The sequence below is a fragment of the Botryllus schlosseri genome, chromosome 2 (genome assembly GCF_051294905.1).
Source record: "Botryllus schlosseri isolate E-star chromosome 2, Bs_hap1, whole genome shotgun sequence".
Taxonomy (NCBI): domain Eukaryota; kingdom Metazoa; phylum Chordata; class Ascidiacea; order Stolidobranchia; family Styelidae; genus Botryllus; species Botryllus schlosseri.
In genome coordinates, this window is record NC_137237.1 from 18,150,854 (window position 1) to 18,171,192 (window position 20,339).

The 20,339-nt window shown below is 38.9% G+C and overlaps 2 protein-coding genes across 3 annotated transcripts in view; both read left to right on the plus strand.

Annotated features, from left to right (window-relative positions):
- The window catches only part of LOC145433953 (protein lifeguard 2-like), a 72,456-nt gene extending 61,377 nt beyond the window's left edge, over window positions 1-11,079 (plus strand). For both annotated transcript variants that reach the window (XM_080311207.1, XM_080311206.1), the window contains 8 exons: window positions 4,762-4,828; window positions 4,891-5,001; window positions 5,740-5,793; window positions 5,854-5,944; window positions 6,513-6,596; window positions 8,350-8,487; window positions 10,140-10,187; window positions 10,606-11,079. In XM_080311207.1, the coding sequence (XP_080167333.1) occupies window positions 4,762-4,828; window positions 4,891-5,001; window positions 5,740-5,793; window positions 5,854-5,944; window positions 6,513-6,596; window positions 8,350-8,487; window positions 10,140-10,187; window positions 10,606-10,755 (743 nt within the window). In that variant the 3' untranslated portion in view covers window positions 10,756-11,079. The remainder of the gene's footprint in view (window positions 1-4,761; window positions 4,829-4,890; window positions 5,002-5,739; window positions 5,794-5,853; window positions 5,945-6,512; window positions 6,597-8,349; window positions 8,488-10,139; window positions 10,188-10,605) is intronic.
- Window positions 1-20,339, plus strand: part of LOC145433954 (protein lifeguard 2-like) — a 97,809-nt gene that overhangs the window by 61,377 nt on the left and 16,093 nt on the right. Inside the window, exons 2-5 of the mRNA XM_080311208.1 lie at window positions 14,433-14,538; window positions 17,309-17,443; window positions 17,836-17,865; window positions 18,557-18,577. Of these exons, the coding sequence (XP_080167334.1) occupies window positions 14,478-14,538; window positions 17,309-17,443; window positions 17,836-17,865; window positions 18,557-18,577 (247 nt within the window). The 5' untranslated portion in view covers window positions 14,433-14,477. The remainder of the gene's footprint in view (window positions 1-14,432; window positions 14,539-17,308; window positions 17,444-17,835; window positions 17,866-18,556; window positions 18,578-20,339) is intronic.

Sequence of the window (20,339 nt, forward strand, 5' to 3'; positions counted from 1 at the left end):
ATTTACGATTTTTAATAAGTAACAATGCAAGTAAATAGTCTCTCAAGACAGTCAAAGTCAACTTTTACATCTCCTGCATTATAGTCGTCCGTTGACAATGTGACGTTTCACTTAGCTAGGCATGCTTGATGTAAAGGCTGCAAAGCATCAAAATATTGATTCTTGTCATTCATCCATGGTGCAATGTTTTGTACAATTTCTGTAGTCGACATTTAGCAACCATTGCATTCATTAGATTTTCTTTTTTATGCGTCTATTTTCAGTTGCTCTGTTCCAGTCGGAGTCAACTCGTCCAACCATATATCTTTTGCCCTCATACCCTGGTTGCCGCCGCTTAGATCAAGTCACTATCTTCGAGTCACAATCAATTTTGACTATTATTCAAGTCAAGTCATTTCAGAATTTTTCAAATCGAGTCATGAAAAATTTTTTGGAGTCTCAAGTCAAGTCATCTCAAATTTTCCCATTTTGAGTCATTTTCAAATCACCAATATTGACGAACTTGGTCCTATGCTACTAAGATCACATGAGTCGCTGGTTACTTTTGTAAGTTACTGAGAATATTGCTCACTTGCTACATATTATTGCGTTATAATTCAATTTAAACGATATTTATTTACTGAAATCCTGCATGCTTGAGCGGAGAGCCGACCACCTTTAGGGGGGAGCCCAATTCTTCTCCTCAACTAAGTAATGCTCAAATGCGTACCTCCACTCAACTAAGTATCGATCGAGACTCATCGTTGACTGCGCGCCAATTCTCGCTGCTCAGTTAAGTATCGATTTCCAGACGACATTTTCGGAAAGTGCGTTGCCAGATTTTTTTAGCCTTGACCCAGACACGCGTGGACGATTTTGTCATGACAACCAGACGCTTTCCTCGTTATTTTGTCACAAAACCTGCTACGTAGACGTCGATCTCACTGATTTACCTCATCCAAGCCCTTTCAAGATGGCCCAATAGAAATAATAGTAATCCTTGAAGATACCCAGAACATTCCTTTGCCCCACAGAAGTATATTTGCAAGATGCTACAAACCCATTCGAAATTTATAAAGATAAGTTTCACAGCGGGCGACAACGTAAGTCCAGGCCTCAAAGAACAAAAGAATGCAACGATATCAATTGAAAATTGACATTTCTTCATGGTTTCTTTTCAATTGAAGCTCCTCTATGCACGATTCACTTAGCTCCTCTGCGATTAAACTTTGCCATATCCACCCCACGTTTTCTCCTTGATATATTCAGCATTTCTTGTTTCCAAAAGCTTATTGCTGCTCTGTTGGCAAGCGAGTCTCGTCTGACTATTGAAAGGCCTGAAGGTATAGTGACTCCATCCCAACACTGATATCACCAAGAACTCTATCAGCTCAGGTTCAAGATAAGATGCTGCATCTACTTAATTGTGGGAGGAGCATTCGTAAAGTACCAGCAGCGTGAAATTCAATAGCTAGCAGCGGCACAAAACTTGTCGGTTTTGCTTGACGATCGCCCTTTGTCGCCATTTCTGTACCTATAAATTTCAAAAGGCAGTTGGCGTGACTTTTGTATAATAAAATTATATGAAACAAAATCCACCCAAGTGCCATCTCACTCATTCACTCAACGGAACTTGACGCTAGTGCATTTTAGAGAGTATAGAAGTTACCATTCCGGTATACCGAGATGCCGTACGACAATAAATCGAAAGGGTACAAAAGAGAATTACAAATACAATTATAAACACAAAATCCACCCAAGTGCCACTGATTTCATTTGCTCAGCAGAAACTCACATCTGGTGGTGCGCTGACTTAGATTTGAGTGCCGATTCGAACGCATTTGAGTGTGAGTATACTTTTTGGCGTGAGTTGAGTAACGAAATCGTTGCTGAGTAGAGAATCGCTACTCAGCAGAGAAATTGGTCTCCGCCCTTAGTCAGCAACGAGTCAAAAGATTGTCGAATATTTGCGCCATCGGTGTGGTTTCCACCTCGTCTCCACAATACATGCAGTTTGCCGTCCTTTCAGTGTGGATTAAAATACATCAAATATTAAGATACTATTGCTGATTATTTTTGCGAAAAATCCTATTTATTTATAATCCCTCATAGGCTAACGCCCAAATCTAAATCAATTAGACCGCTTGTTTCTGTTCACAGCCAGTATGTATTTTAATCAATTCCGTCCACGTTCACTGTTTTGAGCCAGTATGACATCACAATCACAGCAGACGCGATAGCTCCAGCTGGCTTGCCAGATATCGTATTTCTACCTAGTGATGACAATCGTTACATTTCGCGCCTATAGAAATTGGCATCTTTAATATCAAGGTCTCAGTGTTGTTGCCTTGCATCACGTCTTCTAATTACTCGTGTTCGATCAATGTATTGCTGCTGATTTGCTCGCGTGAGCAGCAGCATTACAAAATACAGTGTTCATTTCCAAATCCCAGTTCCATGCCTAACAGAATTTGGGATATTCCGCATACCAAAAAAAATTCCTAGCTATTCCCGGCATATTTAGCTTACCTGAGATCAGCACCTGTGGGCAGTGACTTGTGTCAAGTCATTAAAAAAATGTTACTTGAGTCAAGTCGAGTAGTGTTACAGTACGCTACAGCACTGCCGGACTCAATGGCAAACACGAGAAGCTTATATAATAGTCATTTCCGCATGTACTTGACCCTAATGATTTGATGCTATATTGGTAAATTTGAAAAACATCCAAACCTCTTCCTTTTTTTCAAACTTTTTTTTTTCTGGCTGACTACGCGTCTGGTTGGACAGTGTGTTATTGTGTATGCCTGTGGATTGGAATTCTTTCCTGCGCGCAACTGTTACTATAATCATGCTTTCCGAATGTTAATCGTGAAATGCAACAACGCAACTCGAAACGCTGTTGTAGTCAGCAACCAATTTCCGTGAGGCCAGCAACTTGAAGCGACGTCAGACCCCATTGTATTGGCGTACTGGTACCTGACGAATTATTGGTTAGCTGCTCTTTCTCTTCCAGTACCTGTAGATTGTTCACATTTACATCTTTCCATGAATCTAATGAGCGCAGTCGTATCATTTGTCGAACATATCGTTTGATGCGTTCCTGCCGTAGCTGGATTGTGCTTTCCACGTACAATCTCAGTGGTACTTGAGTTGATAAACTATATAGCGTTGCTGCGAAACAGGAAAAACATCTTTGTGCATTGCTGAATATAATTGGTAGTGAAATGAACACAACATGTCGCAGCAACAATATTCAACAATATTCTTCAAAATTGATTGGCTCAAATTGGGTGTCAGCAGATCTTTGTGACAACCAATTAACCATATTGAATATGAAGCAAAATTGTTTAGATTTAGGCCTACAGCGCACATTGAAATTGAAATTGCTCTTTCGTATCAACGAGTTCCTTATAGAAAATCAATTTATGGCCCTTCCACCCATTTAGGATTTAAGCTTTCCCGTGGCCTGTGCGTCGATGTATACCATGTGCAAATGATATGATATCCAGCTCCTATCAAGTTGGTTCTTTTTAATATCATATACCATGAAGCTATAGGACTGTTACATGTTACAGTGTTCCTAATTAATCATCGTATGATTTAATTCCATTGCGATTTCTATATTAGCAGAACTTGACATCAGCACGAGTGATCAACTGATAGTGACTAATATGCCTCTAGCTTTGTTTGCTTTGGGAATGTTAGTTTGCTTTCAATTCTATCTCTCGAGTCCTTGATCTGATTCCACACTAAGCAACACTCACAACCATGGGAATTGTGTTTCATAAAATCCATTCACATTATGGAGCACCTGATGTGAGTTTTTCTAATTCACTTGTTATAAATTGTAATTATAGATAATGAATAATGAGTGATTGCAGGTAGTACTCACAACAATACGGTACTGGGCGTACATCTCGAGATGTTTAGCCGAGATAGCCACATAGCCTGTATGTGTAGCATGAAATGTGTGTGTGTAGTGTGTACTTAGTACAATAGTCAGTGGCAACTGGCAATTATTTATTCGAATGTGAAATCTAAACAAGTGCGTTGTCAGTTCAAACTTTAAACACAGTAGACTGACCTGGCTTATTCAGGTTCACTCTATACCAACCTAATATTAGTATTTTTAGCCCGTACGAATATCGCCATCATAACATGCTTTTGCCAACAAAGTCAACAGGCTGAAAAACTAGTACTTCCAGTCCAAAATGGGTTGTGAACAGGGGTAGCTTATCGAAAAGTAGTGAACCCTTGCCATCCGCCTAAATCAATCCGACGGTAGTGAAGACCATCTCGTTTGGAACAGTTGTGTGAGCGATGACATCAATGGACAGGCCGATACCTATATTTGTACGGAGATTGATATCGGCCTGCAGAAGTGTACGTAGCCAATACAAATAATGGAGTTAGCAAATTTTCCAAAATCTACCAATGTAGCATCAATTTGTGGTCTGTCGATTCTCGCTAATTGGTACAGGGCAGATACGCGTCGCAAGTGAGATGAATTCCCGGCAACGCAAAAGCGTGCTATGAATTGCAGTTGAGCTGAGAAATATAGGGGATTAAATCGTCATTTGATTTTTAAAACTGGGGTTTTGACACCAAAGGCCCCCTGCATACGCCACTGTCAGTATGGTACGGTATATCTGTCGGACTCTAGCTCATTCTAACATGCAAAAATCGTTACCATACTTGAATAGTCATTCAGTTTTGAGATTCTCACCTTGCTGGGGCATTACTTTTACTAGGAAAATTTATACAGTTATTGTCGTCTTGCAGGCCCAGTATACAACGCTCCTGTTGGTTCTGGTCCAAGCGAAAGCGAGAATGGAGGATTTTCCACTCGGTAAATCCATCGCTGCGTTAATTGGTTGCACTCAATCACTGAGGTCTCATTTACTTTTCCAGAGGTACATTCAGTGACAAGAGTGTTCGGAGAATGTTCATCAGGAAGGTCTTCATCGTATTGGGTTTACAACTGCTTGTTACGTTCGGGATTGTGACCATTTTTACCCTGGTGTGAGTTGAGTATGGCTGTGACATTATATCCATCTTCTGTACTGGCATCCATCAATTGCTATCGAAGATAGATAAATACAGTAATAGAAATGACATTGACTGCTGATAGCTATTGGTCTTCTCCGGCAGCCCTGAGAGATGAAACTCACTATTAATTAATTTCTTGATAATTACACCAGGTTCACCTCCAATTGAATTATTTAAATTCTCATTCAAGTGTTCATATCTACTTGTACTATATATGTATATATATTTGGTGTAGCTAAATACTTAGCTTTTGATATTTGGTATAGCTAAAATGTAGATACTTCTACTAGAGTAGAGAGTTGTTTAGCATAAAAAAAAGTGTCTCCCTAATATATATTGGGCTACGCAAACGAAAGGCCACTGTTGGTGCATACTGCACCATTAGGATTGCGTTTCTGTAGCGTCGGTAAATGAATGCGATATTGCTTCTAAGACAGACCGCATTACAGTCAAACATTTGTTTATCTCCGATAATATGTCGTCTTGTGAGTACGGCATTTTAGCATCTTGTTTCGCTGTGTGTAGCCATTGCGAGAATGACATTGTCAGAAAATATATTCAAATGACACATTGGGTTCATCACCTGGTATCACATTGCTTTTACTACGTTTGTTCTGACAATGTGATGAGGATAACGCTAATAATAATAATAAATCAGAGTTAAGCAATTTTATGACTTGAAATTAATGTGCACCACACAATTTATTTCAGGGATGATGTGCGAGAATGGGTCAAAGCAAACAGGGGATTTTACTATGCCGCATAGTGAGTACACACTACCCATGGTTTGATTGACTTCAAGTCAGGACTCCTATTTTCCCGCAGTGCTGTTTTTCTTGTGCTGTACATTGTACTCGTCTGCGTGGAAAGCGTCAGGAGAAAGTCGCCACAGAACTTGATCATGCTTGGCATCTTTGTGAGTAAAATTTTCTCAGATCAAATGTGTGCTTGTTGCTAAGTCCTTCTTTTGCTTTGCATATTGGTATGCAAATAGTTGTTGGATTGATTATGGCACACGGTTTGGGCTAGCTTATTTCACCATATGATTAACTGTTCACCGACCATATGTACCATATTATGAAAAGCCAACACCATACCAATAAGATTGAGAAGCAAAGCTGTTTCTTTATCGACTCATAAGCTACTAGAAAGTTCAATGAGTTGAAATATTTGACGTTAAAGGAATATCAATGTCATTGTGACACGAGGCATGAATTATCATACCAAAAGCGAGTGTAGAACTTTCAAATAATTTTGAATAAATATTTCCTAACATCCTTGTTTTTTGTAATTATCGTGTTCCTTACTGCGGACATAGATAAAAATCATAAGATGATATACAATTCTGTATTCATACCCTTGGCCTGTTGTAGGTATTGTTTTTTTTATCCACGAGACCGAACACAGTTTTGACATACGGTACCATTTTCCCAATGTTAACTCATACGTCATACCTAGTTACAAAAGGAAATTTTTTCTTACAGACACTCTCGCTGTCATATATGACAGGTACTATTGCTGCATCTTACAATGTTAAAGCAGTGATGATCACGATGGGAGTCACAGTGGTGAGTTTTGCCGATTAGCATGCCACTATTCTTTCTACGCTTTCCTGCCCTGAGCTGTTTTCAGTTTCAAATTTTATATTCACATATCTCGTTAGTACCGATATAATAGCTAATCTTATTTTGAATATTTCTATACTCTCACTGCAATCCATTTTCACAGATACCTGGCATATCTTGTCACCGTAAGTGAGAAAAGTCTCGGCTTTAAAAGCCATGCCGATTGTCCATCTCCAGAAGATGTATATATAGGCTTTCTGTTTCCGTATAAGTGTGCATTTCAAAATCTATATATCTGTGCAGGTTATCAAGAGGCTGCTGAATTGTATGAAATTATAGGGTCTTGTGTTGTGCTTCAACCGTTGGAAGACTTGTTTCAACGTTAGAAGAATTGTGTTGCTACTGTTTATGAACTGATCGACGGAAATACAATTCATTTGAGTTGCCACATTCTGTTTACATCAATTGAGTCCATCTCATTATCCTAACCCCAAATTATTTGTCACTTATATGAGCTGTTATTCAAGTGAGTTTGAAATGAATAAAACTTGAATGACGTCTCCTCACTACAATGAATGCCGGTGCCATGTGTCACCTAGTTCAGTGGTTCTCAACCTTTTTCACCTCGCGGACCGGTAAAATTTGAAAAAATTTCTAGCGGACCGGTGAACTTTCAAAATTGAAATGAAGCCAAAATGTAAAGTATACAACCGTTTATTGCATTATATGGTGCTAGAGAGTGACATTTAGAGGGTTTTGATCGTATTTAATTATATTCATGATTGCATCTATGAGCTTTTATGGTAGTGAATCTGCCGAGTCGAGGTAAAATTGCCCTGTTCAGATAAACGTGCTTCCGCGGAGAGTCATTTACAGTCTTTCGCGCCGAAGGCCGTGGATTTAACCGACCACGCCAACTCTAATAATATTCTTCTCTTTGACAAAATCAAGAGAGAAAAAACGTATCGGATTCAAACCAAGCACCTTGTCAAGCTACCTTGCTCATTGTCCACTGCCACCAGACGCAGGCTACTCTGGCAACTACGAATGCAATGCTTGCCGCAAGAAAACACATTACAGCAGCTATACCGGCCATCCGCAAATCCGGCCGAAAAAACACTTCGTCAGCCCACCCCCGAAAACATTGGTATCGGCGCCCCCACAGGTCGATAAGCCAAACTTCCGGAGGCTTCGCCCCCAGACCCTACAGTTGGGTGGATGTTTTCACCTGTACCTGTGAGCACATCGATTCTACTCAGCGTAAGCAGAGAGCTCACGTAGCTTAATCACGCCAATAGCGAAAATTTTCGATCATTCACGACTGAAGCGGTTTTCTAGCGGCCGAATTTTTGGCCCACCGATCGGAGTCCCATTTTAACCTAAACTTCATTATGTGTTGGTACGTCATGGCGCGGTAATGGCTGACGCCGAAATGCATATAAATCATGCGTATTTCTCGAAGAAGGGCACCTAATCAGCAAGACATTTAGGGACACTAAATCGTGCAAAGCGCGAAAGGAAATTGAAAAATGTTGGAAAAAGTTTCAAATTTGATGTTTAAATTATTTTATCAATGGACAAGCCTTCGACATTGCATCTTGAAATTAAAGTACAAAATTGTAATATACCTGGCGGACCGGCAGGAATGTCGTCGCGGACCGGCACCGGTCCGCGGACCGGCGGTTGAGAACCACTGACCTAGTTGATCTTCGACCAGTGATTTATATCTAATACCGATATATTTATCATGTTCCAGCTTGTATGCGCGGGGATTATCCTATTCTCGATGCAGACTCGATTCGACTTCACAAAATGCAGCGGAGTTCTGTTTGTGCTGGTCTTGGTGCTCTTCTTGTTTGGCTTCATCATGATCTTCGCATTCAGATACGATTGGGTATGAACAACATGTAGGCTACCTCATAGCACCCGCAATTTTTATCAAGATTATCATGGTCTCAGATGTAGAGATCACTATATCAGCTCAATAGTTACATATGTGGCGCAAACAATGAACACTATCTAAATCATGTGCGAAAGGGCATTGCCTTCGTCTGGTACATACCGTCGGTATACTGATGTTCTTGCTTGAAAGCTTGAGGCCTTGAAGGTGTGAGCTGCACACTGCACAGCCCCTATAGCCAGAGGTGATCAAAGTAGTCAGCGTTATTAGCTAGAGTGGAAGTGAAAAGAATGCTGTAAATTTCTACTCAATTACAAGTAGAAGTAGCTATTTCTAAGACGTGCACGGACCATTTGATGTAGAAGTAGTAAATGAAGGCATGACGAATTAACGGAATTTTCGAATGTAGATTCAATTACTATGATTCAGAGGCCTATGACGCTGTTATTACAACTTAACTCGTAAATTGAGGCTACACTAATTTATCCCAAGTGTAAAAGTGGAAGTAGTCTGAAATCATAACCACTTCAGGGAGTCGCGTAAGAGACTGAAACCCACTTAAATAATTGAAAATATAGAATTACGTCGTTACTGACCAGCCCTTAACAGTTATTTCTTCCGTCAAGAAGGAATGAATGTTACTGGGGCAGGGCTGGGGTTGGTTTTTATCCAGTAAAGGCTAGATTTTCACTAGGAAAATTTGTAGTCGAGAGACACATTCCATGAATTCGTATACACACACAAGTAATTGCAAAAACAAAGTTGCCTGCAATCAACATTACCTGCGAATTTGATGTGTCTGACATATTGCACGCCTTTAATCAGCATTTGGCATAATGATATTAGCTAACAATTTCCCTTGACGCTGAAGTTATATCCCGGTTTGTAGTAACTGTGTGAATATGCAGTCGTATGTCTTGTTAAGCCGTTGAAAACCACATTCGTACATGCTTGCTTCTCTGTATTTGTTAATGGCGATCACGGTTGCCCTCTTCCCTGCGATGGTTAATTCCATCGCCTATGTGGCAATGTATTGTGAAATAACCTTAAAAATACTAGTAACCTGCACCCCGAAGTGTTTTATTCTGACGTCATGAAGACAAAATATGATAGCTTGGTGCCCCCCGCCCTTTGATCTCAGCTGGAGATGTCACTGAGTTGAGATGCAATCCATGTTTGGTAACAGTGGAAGTACTTCCTCAGTACTCATTTATGAGGAGACTAAAAAAGTGTCATACGGAGCGAAATGGTGATTTGTAATTGATCACGCCTGTTACCACTGAAACTAATCGAACATTTGCCGGATAATGAACGACAAGAAAACCAATATATTTTCGTACCACAATTCAGGTGTTTGACTATAAACATCATTCTATTGTATGCTGATAATTGTATTTTGAGTTTCAAATAGTCAGCTATGAGCGAAAGTAAGCCCACATCTGAAAAAGCATTAGCACGAATAGGACAGTGAGTTGTGCCGATTGATCACATTGTAGTTCCCCTTTTGTGGCCCTCAATGTTTGCCTCATACTTAGAACTGGCCTTTCTCGGTCACACGACATTTGCAGAGATGGAATGCGTAAAGACATCGTAAATTTGTACCAGGCAGCAATTTCCGCAGTTGTACTCATCCTTATTTTTTTCAGTATATGCAAGTCGTCTACGGTTGTCTTGGAGCCCTTGTTTTTGGACTGGTGAGTGCGATTACTTCTTATATGACTTGCATGTAGCAAGCGCGCAGAGAACGAACTTTAGATAGTTGTCAGCCGATGTGATGAAGGACATATGTCAACAACTATCTAAAGTTGGTTCTCTGCGTGACAGCCATTGTGCCATGTAACAGGTTAAGGAATGACGCGCAGCCGTGACAGCTGAAGCGTGAAGGTCCTGTGGAAATTTCAATAAATTACAGCCCCACTACTGTGGCGTTCTGTGGGAAATGGCTGTGGCCAAAAATTTTTTTTCGTTCAGCCCTTCAATTTGAGACCACATCATTTTAGAGCCCAGCTCCCCTTAAATACCTGTATACGTTTCATAGGATAAATTAAGAGCAACGCAGTATATGAGTAGAAGCGAACCTATTGCAAATCATAGTTACTTTGTCGCTTGCAGTTCCTGGCATTCGACACCCAGCTCATTATGGGAGGCAGAAAGTACGAGCTCGACCCGGAAGAATACGTGTTTGGCGCCCTCAACCTGTACATTGACATCGTTTATATATTCCTCTTCCTTCTGAGCATCTTTGGTGGTTCCGGTGACTGATGCGTAGCACACACACACCTGCTGTATTTTCCTGAGTCAATAACTGTTTATGCCATGGGAATGATTCCCTGCCGTTTGCATGTTTGTGAGACATGTTTCATCCCGCTATTGCATCGAAAATTACAATTTGCTATTGTGTGCGTGTTTACTGTGAATATTAAAGATCAATTAATAATCATTCTCGTGATATATATAATCGTCCTCAAAGCCGACGAATGATATTCACTTCAATCTCCATATAATTCCTGAAATGATTGATCTTGCTGTAGATCTTGTAATTTAGCCTGAGATATTGCCCTGAATTAATAAAATCGCACATATTTACGATGTGGCGTTTGCAATTCGCTATAGTAAGTGATATACCTGTGAGGCTATGAACTTTGACGTACAACCAGTGTCGGAGTACAGCTAACACAACCATCAGAGTTAGATTAATTAAACGAGCACAATGTTATTTAATTACATTATAATTGTATCTGTAATTGTAATTACAATTGCTTTTATCAATTACAAGCGTAATTCTAAAATTTTGAGCTTAATTACAATTATTTTACATTTTAGACGTCATAAGAAACAATTTTACAAGCAATTCAAATAGGTTTAAATTATTCAACGAATTATGACTTCCTAATACAGGAGCATAGCATGTAGTACAATGGTTCTTGACCCTGGTGTTCCTAGGAACCGCTGGGGCTCCCTTGGCCAGTCAAGAGCCACTCAACTCATAAATATGATTGCTGATGACACGCAGGCCATTGGGCCGAATCGAAAGTATTCGACATCGTCCTTCTGAAATGTCAATTCTATCTCCAATATTTATCAGCTAAGCAATTAAGTAATTGATCACGCTGTATCGTTTCAGCCAAACTATACGATGAAACTTTTCGAGATTAAGCCTGTTATTTTTGAACTGCATGGTAACTGAAGCGTGTGCCACACTGATTTGCTATAAATAAACATTTTTTTCGTTTTGTGTGAAAATCATAATTCATTTGTTTTGTTTTTTATCACTCTGTTGTGCATCAGTAATCTAAAGTAATTATATTGTATGTGTAATGTGGTCGATTTTTGTTTTCATGACGAAGCGGGAATATGAGGTTCCTGCAGGCTTGATGATTAGCTCAAGTGTTCCGCTGGTTCGTAAAGGTTAATAACCAATAACCACTGATATAGTAAGCTGCTATTAGACATAATTGAATAAAGTTCAAAAAAACCAATTAGGTAACAGAATTCACATGCATCACATGATACTGCATAATTGCAGTAATCTTGTCTATTTAATTAGCAAATTCATTAACATGCAACTATATTAACCTGTCAACTCTGGTCACTGTGATTTCCTTTAACAGGACTGGTAAACAAGCCCAAAATAGCTTCTTAGTAGTGACTAAATATCAGTATAAATTCAAGTAGTCCATATTTTAGCATCACGAGTATTTTGAGGCCTGAGCTTGAATAGCCCATGTCTTTTTTACTTTCTAATTTCCCCCAATGTTTTAATACCTATATAAGGAAAAGTGACATTACTTAGGGTAGGGTTACCATATTTTGGAATCAGGAAAAAAGGACACTTTTACCAAATCATAAAAGATAGTTGATCGAAACTGAAAACAGCTGATTTTGCAATTTACTGGAAATTTGGTTGTGTTCACTTCTATTGAACTCCCGATTTACACACTTTTTACTCCAATTTTCTAGAGTTGACTATTATAAAGGTCATCACTTTCATTCGACAACCGAATGACCCGCTCCAATGTCCATGTTACCTATTTCACGATAGTTAAGCCGATTTTCAGTTGAACCTGTAAAAGCTGTAAAGGAGGACGAATTGCCAAAAAATACCACATTTAGGCGTCCTCGGAGGACAATTTCAATTTCCAGAAAAAGGAAGACAAATCCCCATGAAGAATGACATATGGTAACCCTAACTTAGGGTTACCATATTCTGGAATCGGGAAATAGAAACACTGTTTGTTGACCGAAATTGAAAACAGCTGATTTTGTAATATTTACTGGAAATCTTGTGGTGTTGACTAAAAAATGGTCGTCACTTTGATTCAATCCCCGATTTACCCACTTTTTACGTTAATTTTGCAGTGTTGACTAAAAGAAAAAAAGGTCATCATGCTCATTCGGCTCTTGCTGAAACGTCCGTATTACCTATTTCACATCATTTATGCCGATTTTCAGTTGACTCTGTCCATTATCGTAGCTTTAAAAAGCTGTAAAGGAGGACCAATTGGCGAAAAGGAGGACACATAGGTGTCCTCGAATGACATTTGTAATTCCCTGAAAAAAGAGGACAAATCCTAAAGGAGGGTGTATCGTAGGCTTCGTAGCCCAAATAGAATTCAAATAACCAGCTGTGTCGTCTAATAGAATATTATCATAGTGGCTGAGAATGCGTGAGCCCAAATATACTTTGCTATCTTCACCCATCATTTAGTCATAACGTCATCAATTGTAAGGTGATGGGCACAAACCGAATGTTGGTGGGTGGAGCAATCATAAGCATTGATATCACAGAAAAGGTCACGGTTTTGTAATATTGCAATTGCGACTTAGTTTATGGCGGCCATTGCTGGTGCCTCATTGGTAAAGACTTCGACTTCACTGCATCATATAGTACAAAGCGGTGTATAATTTGCTTTTGTCGTAACTGCCTGTTGTTTACTATCAGTTGCAATGAGAATAAATCGAATATGTGCTAGGGCCAGTGTTCTAATTTTAGCTTAATCTCGGTATCACAATATAGCGAAATGTCACAGCAGATGAATCCTATTTTTCGGAATCATGCTGTGGCCCACTCAAAACCCTCGAGCCTAATTTCTCGGCCGCTTCCTTCATTTTGTTAACCACTGGTATATACCAATTATATCTATTTCCTTTCACAAAAGAAAGGTTTTGGAAAGTGACTATAATTACGAGGGCTAACAAATCCTGCTAATATCACTCAACTACAATTACTCCTACTCAGCGGCCCATACACAGAATGTACTACTAATGGAAGGCTAAAGGATATCTTCTTAAGGAAACTAATTTTCATATGGATTCTAGCTGTTTGTTTCAGATGTTGGAATTTCAGGCGACAGCAGTTCTGAAACTATTCAAAGAATCTAACGGGCGTCTGGACAAGTTTTCATCCCGAGTTATCAAGCGGCTTTCGCTGTCCAAATTTCTGACTTGTACAATGTACATCAATTGGTTTAATATTATTTTTATCAGTTCATAACTAGAAGATTGTGATGTAATGAAAAGGAGTCGAGTTGATGCAGATGATTATACCTCCAACCGCAATGGAAGAGTCAGTGGGTTACAGTCTCGGCTCTAGCACATTTGTCAGAGGTTTATCTTGGCTCCTCCCCCGACTCACTCTTTATACCAGTTATTTTATTTATATCCGCATATGTCATATGGTTTGATGTTTAAGATATTTGCGTTCTACAGAAAAATCACTAGCAACATGCTTCTCATGCTCCTGAGCGCTGTCTACGCATATCATATGAGCCTGCTATTGTGTGTAGCTGTGCTATACATAAACATAATCTTTGTTTGTCTATAATTAATTTATAGATATTTGGCAGTTATCCGTTAAATCAGGTAATTTGGATTCGACCAAATATTGATTATTTTCTGTGTATTATAAAATTATTTAAGATAGAACAAAAATATTTTGCAGCATACTTTACTATTAATCAAGTGTAAGTTTGACTACAATTGGCATGAGTAATCCGTCAGCTCCACCAACCTACGATGTTGCAGCTGATCAGAAAGGGTATGAAGGTTGGTATTATAAATGATAGGCTATAGGCCTACTTTATTGTTGTATATTTGTACCGTTGAAGCTGGGTGGTATTATTTTGTCATACAAGCAATTGGTACCATACCAGGAATATTGCTATGATATCTATACGTCATTCCGTTTGAAGTTGTTGATGCGTGTAAATTTTGTGACATAATGCACACCTTCCCAATGGCGCATACCTTTTCTGCATCTCCCTTTCACTTAGATTTATGTACGGTTTGCCTTCGGCTGTGATGACAATTTACTCCATACCAGAGGTGTGCAACCCAGATATAAATAATGCGGTGCGGATGTGGGCCGCACATAGGTATTTTGTAGATACAAGGCCCACCATTTCCTTGATTAAACATGCACCAGACTATTCATAGGAATCGTGAATCGCTCTAGAAAAATATATTCACTGTTCAGGTTATTGAATAAATTAGTCAATATTCAACAGATGCATATTGGTGAATTTAATGATTTTTAATCCTTTTGTTGGTTTACTTGAGCTTGACTCAATTGTACCAGACTTAGATAAATTTAAAACCGAATTCGTAAATAACCCAAAATTGGCTGTTATGCGCTTCAGATGCGACCCACACGCTGCATACACCTCTTTGCTACAAATGATATGAATTAATTTTTATCTCTGTGTGCAGAGGGAATACCATTTTCATTATATTGCAATATCTCTGCAGTAGTGTTCATTGTCAAATAGTTGTTGATGCATGAAATATAAGTAATCACATAAAATTATACTTGAATACAAGTAGAGTTAGTGATTTCAAGAATTTGTAAAGTATGGTTGTGTTGTAGTCATGTCCAAGACAGTACAAGAGATTGGAACTGACTCCAAGTCATTGTATGAAATATTTATAGTAATGAGTCATTTGCTAGTGGTTTCTATGGTCTTACTATGTTGATATTATAAGTATCACAAGAATTGGTATTGTTGGCTGATTTCCGGAATCATGGGCCGATGTAACGAATATTTTGAAATTTTTCTTGCGTGGGTCACCACTGCCTTGCATGAAGCAGATAAAACTGGTTAAGTGGTGAAACAGGCCGGCAAGCATTTTTAGTTCCGGCAGAGGCGAATTTAGTTGGTTGAACGTGAAAAGTACATAGAGCGATAACTTGGTATTAAAAAGACCAAAGTGATTCTTAATTGTAGGAAATACATAACCATCATCAATTTTGAAACAATAACTTTCCTGCATTTCATGCTAGATATGACGAATTGGTCTATGCGTTATTAGCTTTACACTTGTCCGTGAATCGTTGAAAGGGTAACTACGTCAACACTACGCATATTGGCCCTACTCTTTCCATTTTGAGGACCGCTATGGATTAGGTTAAGAGGCGTGTGTTCTGCCACTGTGTTCTCTGAGAAAGTTTTAAGTGAACCACATTACATATAAGCACTGTTGCAACGTTGATTGATATTGATGAAGTTATGAAGGATATTGTGTTGCGATTGGACATTGCACCATCCGGATATGCCTTAAGTGCACGAAATATGTGCTGAACTGCTCATACTGTGTTTTAATATCCCGGAAACTTGAATTGTCATACAACAATCACATCGTTCTCAGTCTGTGTGAGAGGTTAATTGATTAAAAAACTTGAGAAAGCCTATACAAATAGCCTACATGACTGGGAAAATGTCATATAAACTGTCTCGAGTCATGAACAATGACTCGAATAGGTTTGAGTCAATCTAAAATGTGATTCAAGTTGAGTCGAGTTCTGCCTGTCTGAGAAAAATAAGAAATTGGTTATTCACGTAATCACAACACTGTATGTAGGATGAGAAACGGCAGGATCAAATAAATATTTCTCCTTTTTGATCAATCCGGCCCTTGATTAAGAATTTGACGTTACACCAGGGGAAGTCAATCCGCAACACGGTACTGAGACTCAACATTGACAGGTATTTTGTGATATTGGAATGAATTACTGAGCATGATGCTTTTTGAAGATACCTTAATACGTCCTGCATGGGTGGTTTCAGTTCAGTTTCTTTTGTTATGATTCATTTGTAGAGAGCCTCATCAATCTTCTGGTCACTTTTTCATGACACATCTGTGCTTGTTGCACATGTATGATTGATGTCCGATCCTCGTCAATGTATTCTGATGAATATGCAGTAGAACTTGTGTTATGGTAGAGCATTATCCATGACCATCATGTCGGAAGAATTGTCACTAACCAGTTCTTACAATATTTTACCGAATCACGCTGTAGCTATGGGAGCCGTCCATTCTAAATGTTAAAACTTGTAATGTGATATTAGTATTGTATTAAAACAAATTATCAGTATAATTATTCTCAAAATATAGAATATCGAAATTTCACTGTTCTATAGAAGCTCAGTCTAGTTGTTGCAAGCTTCTTGTTGATTGCAATCGACTGAAACTATATTTCAAGGACTCACAATTCACCAGGGAGTCACAGGAAGAAATGTCACAATTCACTTTTCTTCTGGCAAATGTACTACGAATTAGTTGGATGTTTCTACTTGATAAAACTCAATCTCATGCACACAGTTTATTATTCACATACAGTTGCCAGCATTCCACAGGCTTGTGTTGTGGATATATAACAAAACTTTATCTGCTGTTGCTAGTGAATCTTTCAGTTGACGCATGGCTTGCTATTTTAGCCAGCTTGTTTTCCCTTATTAACTGCACTAATACAATGCTTACTTTTACATGGATTGGATAACTTGATGTTGGACTCGCATTATATCTTGTGTCATTGCAGGCGCCCCATATCCGCAAGCCACTGGCTATCCCCCTGTTGGAGGGTATCCCCAGACTGGATATGGGGGGTATCCACAAAGTGGCACGCCACAGCCTCAACCGCAACCTTATGGAAATCAGCCACAACCTGCTCCCAGTAAGTTATTATGACTTACTAATCAGATAACCTTTGGAAATTGATTAATGTGTGGTTGACACGCTGACTTATTGCGCATATCGTAGTAATACTTGATTTGACACAGTCCGATTCGCTTAATATCTCTTTTCACACTTTGTATTATCTGATTTTTTCAACTGGGCATACGAATACCATCCTGATTTCACAATGCATATATATGGATTCGAACCGCTGTAATTTGATCAGTAAAAACAATTCTTAGACTTTTACGACCTTCAATCTGTGCACAGGCAAAATCATGATCTTTGCATCAATTGCTCCACCTTACCTATTTTAGTTTTCTTTTATGCTATGCTCTCATCATTAGTAATTCTTCTGTAAGTATTCCGTGACGCTCTCTGTGTCTCCAGGTTCTGCTGTACGATACAATGGTAACCAAGGTATGGTAAAATGTGAAATCTAGAATTGACAACGATAATTTGCACTCAAATCAGACTAAGCTCTCAGACTATGATATGCTAAGTTGTTGGATTAGCAATGCCAGTTGAATTCCCCATTTCTATGCATGTTATGTTGCAATAAATGATTTTGAATGAGTGGATCCCTTTTGATTCCGATTGTTTCATTTTTTATTTGATGTTACGGTACTCCTGTAATGGTAACTCTTCCTGGTTATCCCTCCATTACATGCTCAATGCTTGGTAATTTTTTTCACTGTAAAAATTGATTTGTTATGAATTTGTCTGATTTATATACATCATTAAATTTTCGGCAATTCGTATAGTCTTGTTTTTGAAGACTTCCTTTACTCACTCCAAAACAGTCCAAAAAGTTTCTTCATTTTCAAACATTTCCAACTAAATGTGTGTAAATTCTATGAGCCAAACCAATAGCGCTGCTAGTCATATTAGGCCTATCCGCCTATAACCCATGTACCATGATTGGCGATCATGGAATATAGCCCCAAACTTCCACATATATAGGCTAAAGTGCAATTAGCCGCTATTGACAGTTTCTAAACTAGTTTAAGTGATAGTTTCTTAGTCCAATAACTATTCACAGCTAAAATGCAGTATTGTAATTTCTCTTGCCAAACAAAGAAATATGATTGTTATTCCTAATTTGATGCAGTGAATCCTCTGGAAGTGCCGGGTATGTAAACGTGATTCAACTATCGAATGTCACTATGGAACGGCAACTCCCGTTTTTCATTGTTATGTTCCGCTAGACTAGTGACTACATCTACCACCTTTGGTCAAGCATAATAATCTGTCGTGGGTTAGATGCCATATCACAATTATAGATACTCAACTCGAGTATGTATAAGTGTGCGTATATCTCAAGGTTGTAGTGACTCGAGTCGCATTTTTTGTGACTCGACGTGACTCGAGTCATTTTTTCAAATGCGAAAAAGGACTCTACTCTGTCAATTTTTGTATTGACTCGACTTGTTCTCTAGTCATTGTGCATGGCTCGAAACTGGTCATATGACTCGAGACTAGGACGGCCAAGACAGACATTTCACAGTAACTTCGAGAATAGTAAAGTCACCACATTTTTGATATTTCGTCTATCAGTACCTATTATTGAGAAATAGGGTCAGGAAATGTTGAGACTGAGGAAAATTACAATATTATGAGTACGACCCGTTCTATATCACTCGCGCAGAGTTAAAAAAAGTGGATAGAACCTGATTGAACTTAAAACGGAACAGTGAACACAATGACTTGGACTTGGACTCGAGTCACAATACTATGACTCAGACTCGGCCCTCTCTGCTCACTGACTTGGACTTGACTCGGTGATGAATTGAAAATGACTCTACTCGACTCGAGTCAAAACTGTAAAAGTGATATTGACTTGTTACTCGGAACCTTGTGACTTGGCTACAACCCTGGTATATCTGGCATCCAACCTGACATATAATAGATTTTTCGCAATAGTCGGTATCGCCCTGTGTAGATTTTGATGGTGCTCCATACCTTTATGGGCAACTGGATTTCTAATTGCACATCTTCATGGTGCCATGGAACGTTGTAGCAAGTTTCAAGATTACCACCAACTGATTAGGGTAGTAATTTCATAATCAACGTCGAGTATCTAAAAGTTTGATATATATATATTTAACCAACGACAGTTTGTTGCGATTGTTGCGTTGTGATTGACCAAAACTGCTAGAAGCAGTCAAGCGCGATATAACAATGGAAAACGGTACTTGCCGTTCCATAGTTACATTCGATAATTTAACAAATTGTTTTGTGGATCCGTGCTACTTCATAATTGTAGTGTAGAACTTTATTCTTTTTGAACAATTCTAAATTGATATCCAATTTCTTCATAGATCATATTATGAAAGTGATGTTCAATCATATGACTTCCGATCATTCTAATCTGCCAGGTGGTGCTGGGATCATGATACTACCGTCGAGTCGCAACTCACTTCGAGGGTCTGCGAATATTGGCTCGAGTCAAGTCATTCCAAAATTTTTCAAGTCTGAACACATTCAGGTCTTCAAAGTAACTTGAGTCAATTCCAAGTCACAGATAATTTTCAGTTCATGAGCAGATGTGCATATGCATATTGAAGTTATCAAACACGGCAAACTTGGTTCCATGCCATTTCTGAACTACTAAGACGGTATTTGTCGTTGCTGAGAATGGTCGTGCTCACAGGGTCTACTCCATGCTCAATACTACGCGTGGATAATTCAGTGTAAACAGGATCGTTGACTGAAATTCTGCATGAAGGCTTTAGCATTGTGAGACTCGCACTCAAACTCAACGACCGAACGCAAAGTAGGCCAAGCTGCAAAACTACCTTCCATTCTTAGTGTTCACTCAGCCAGTGTGTGCAATTGACCGCTGGTGGTTTACTACTCAGAATGCCTTGCGAAGTCAAATATTTGATGACTTG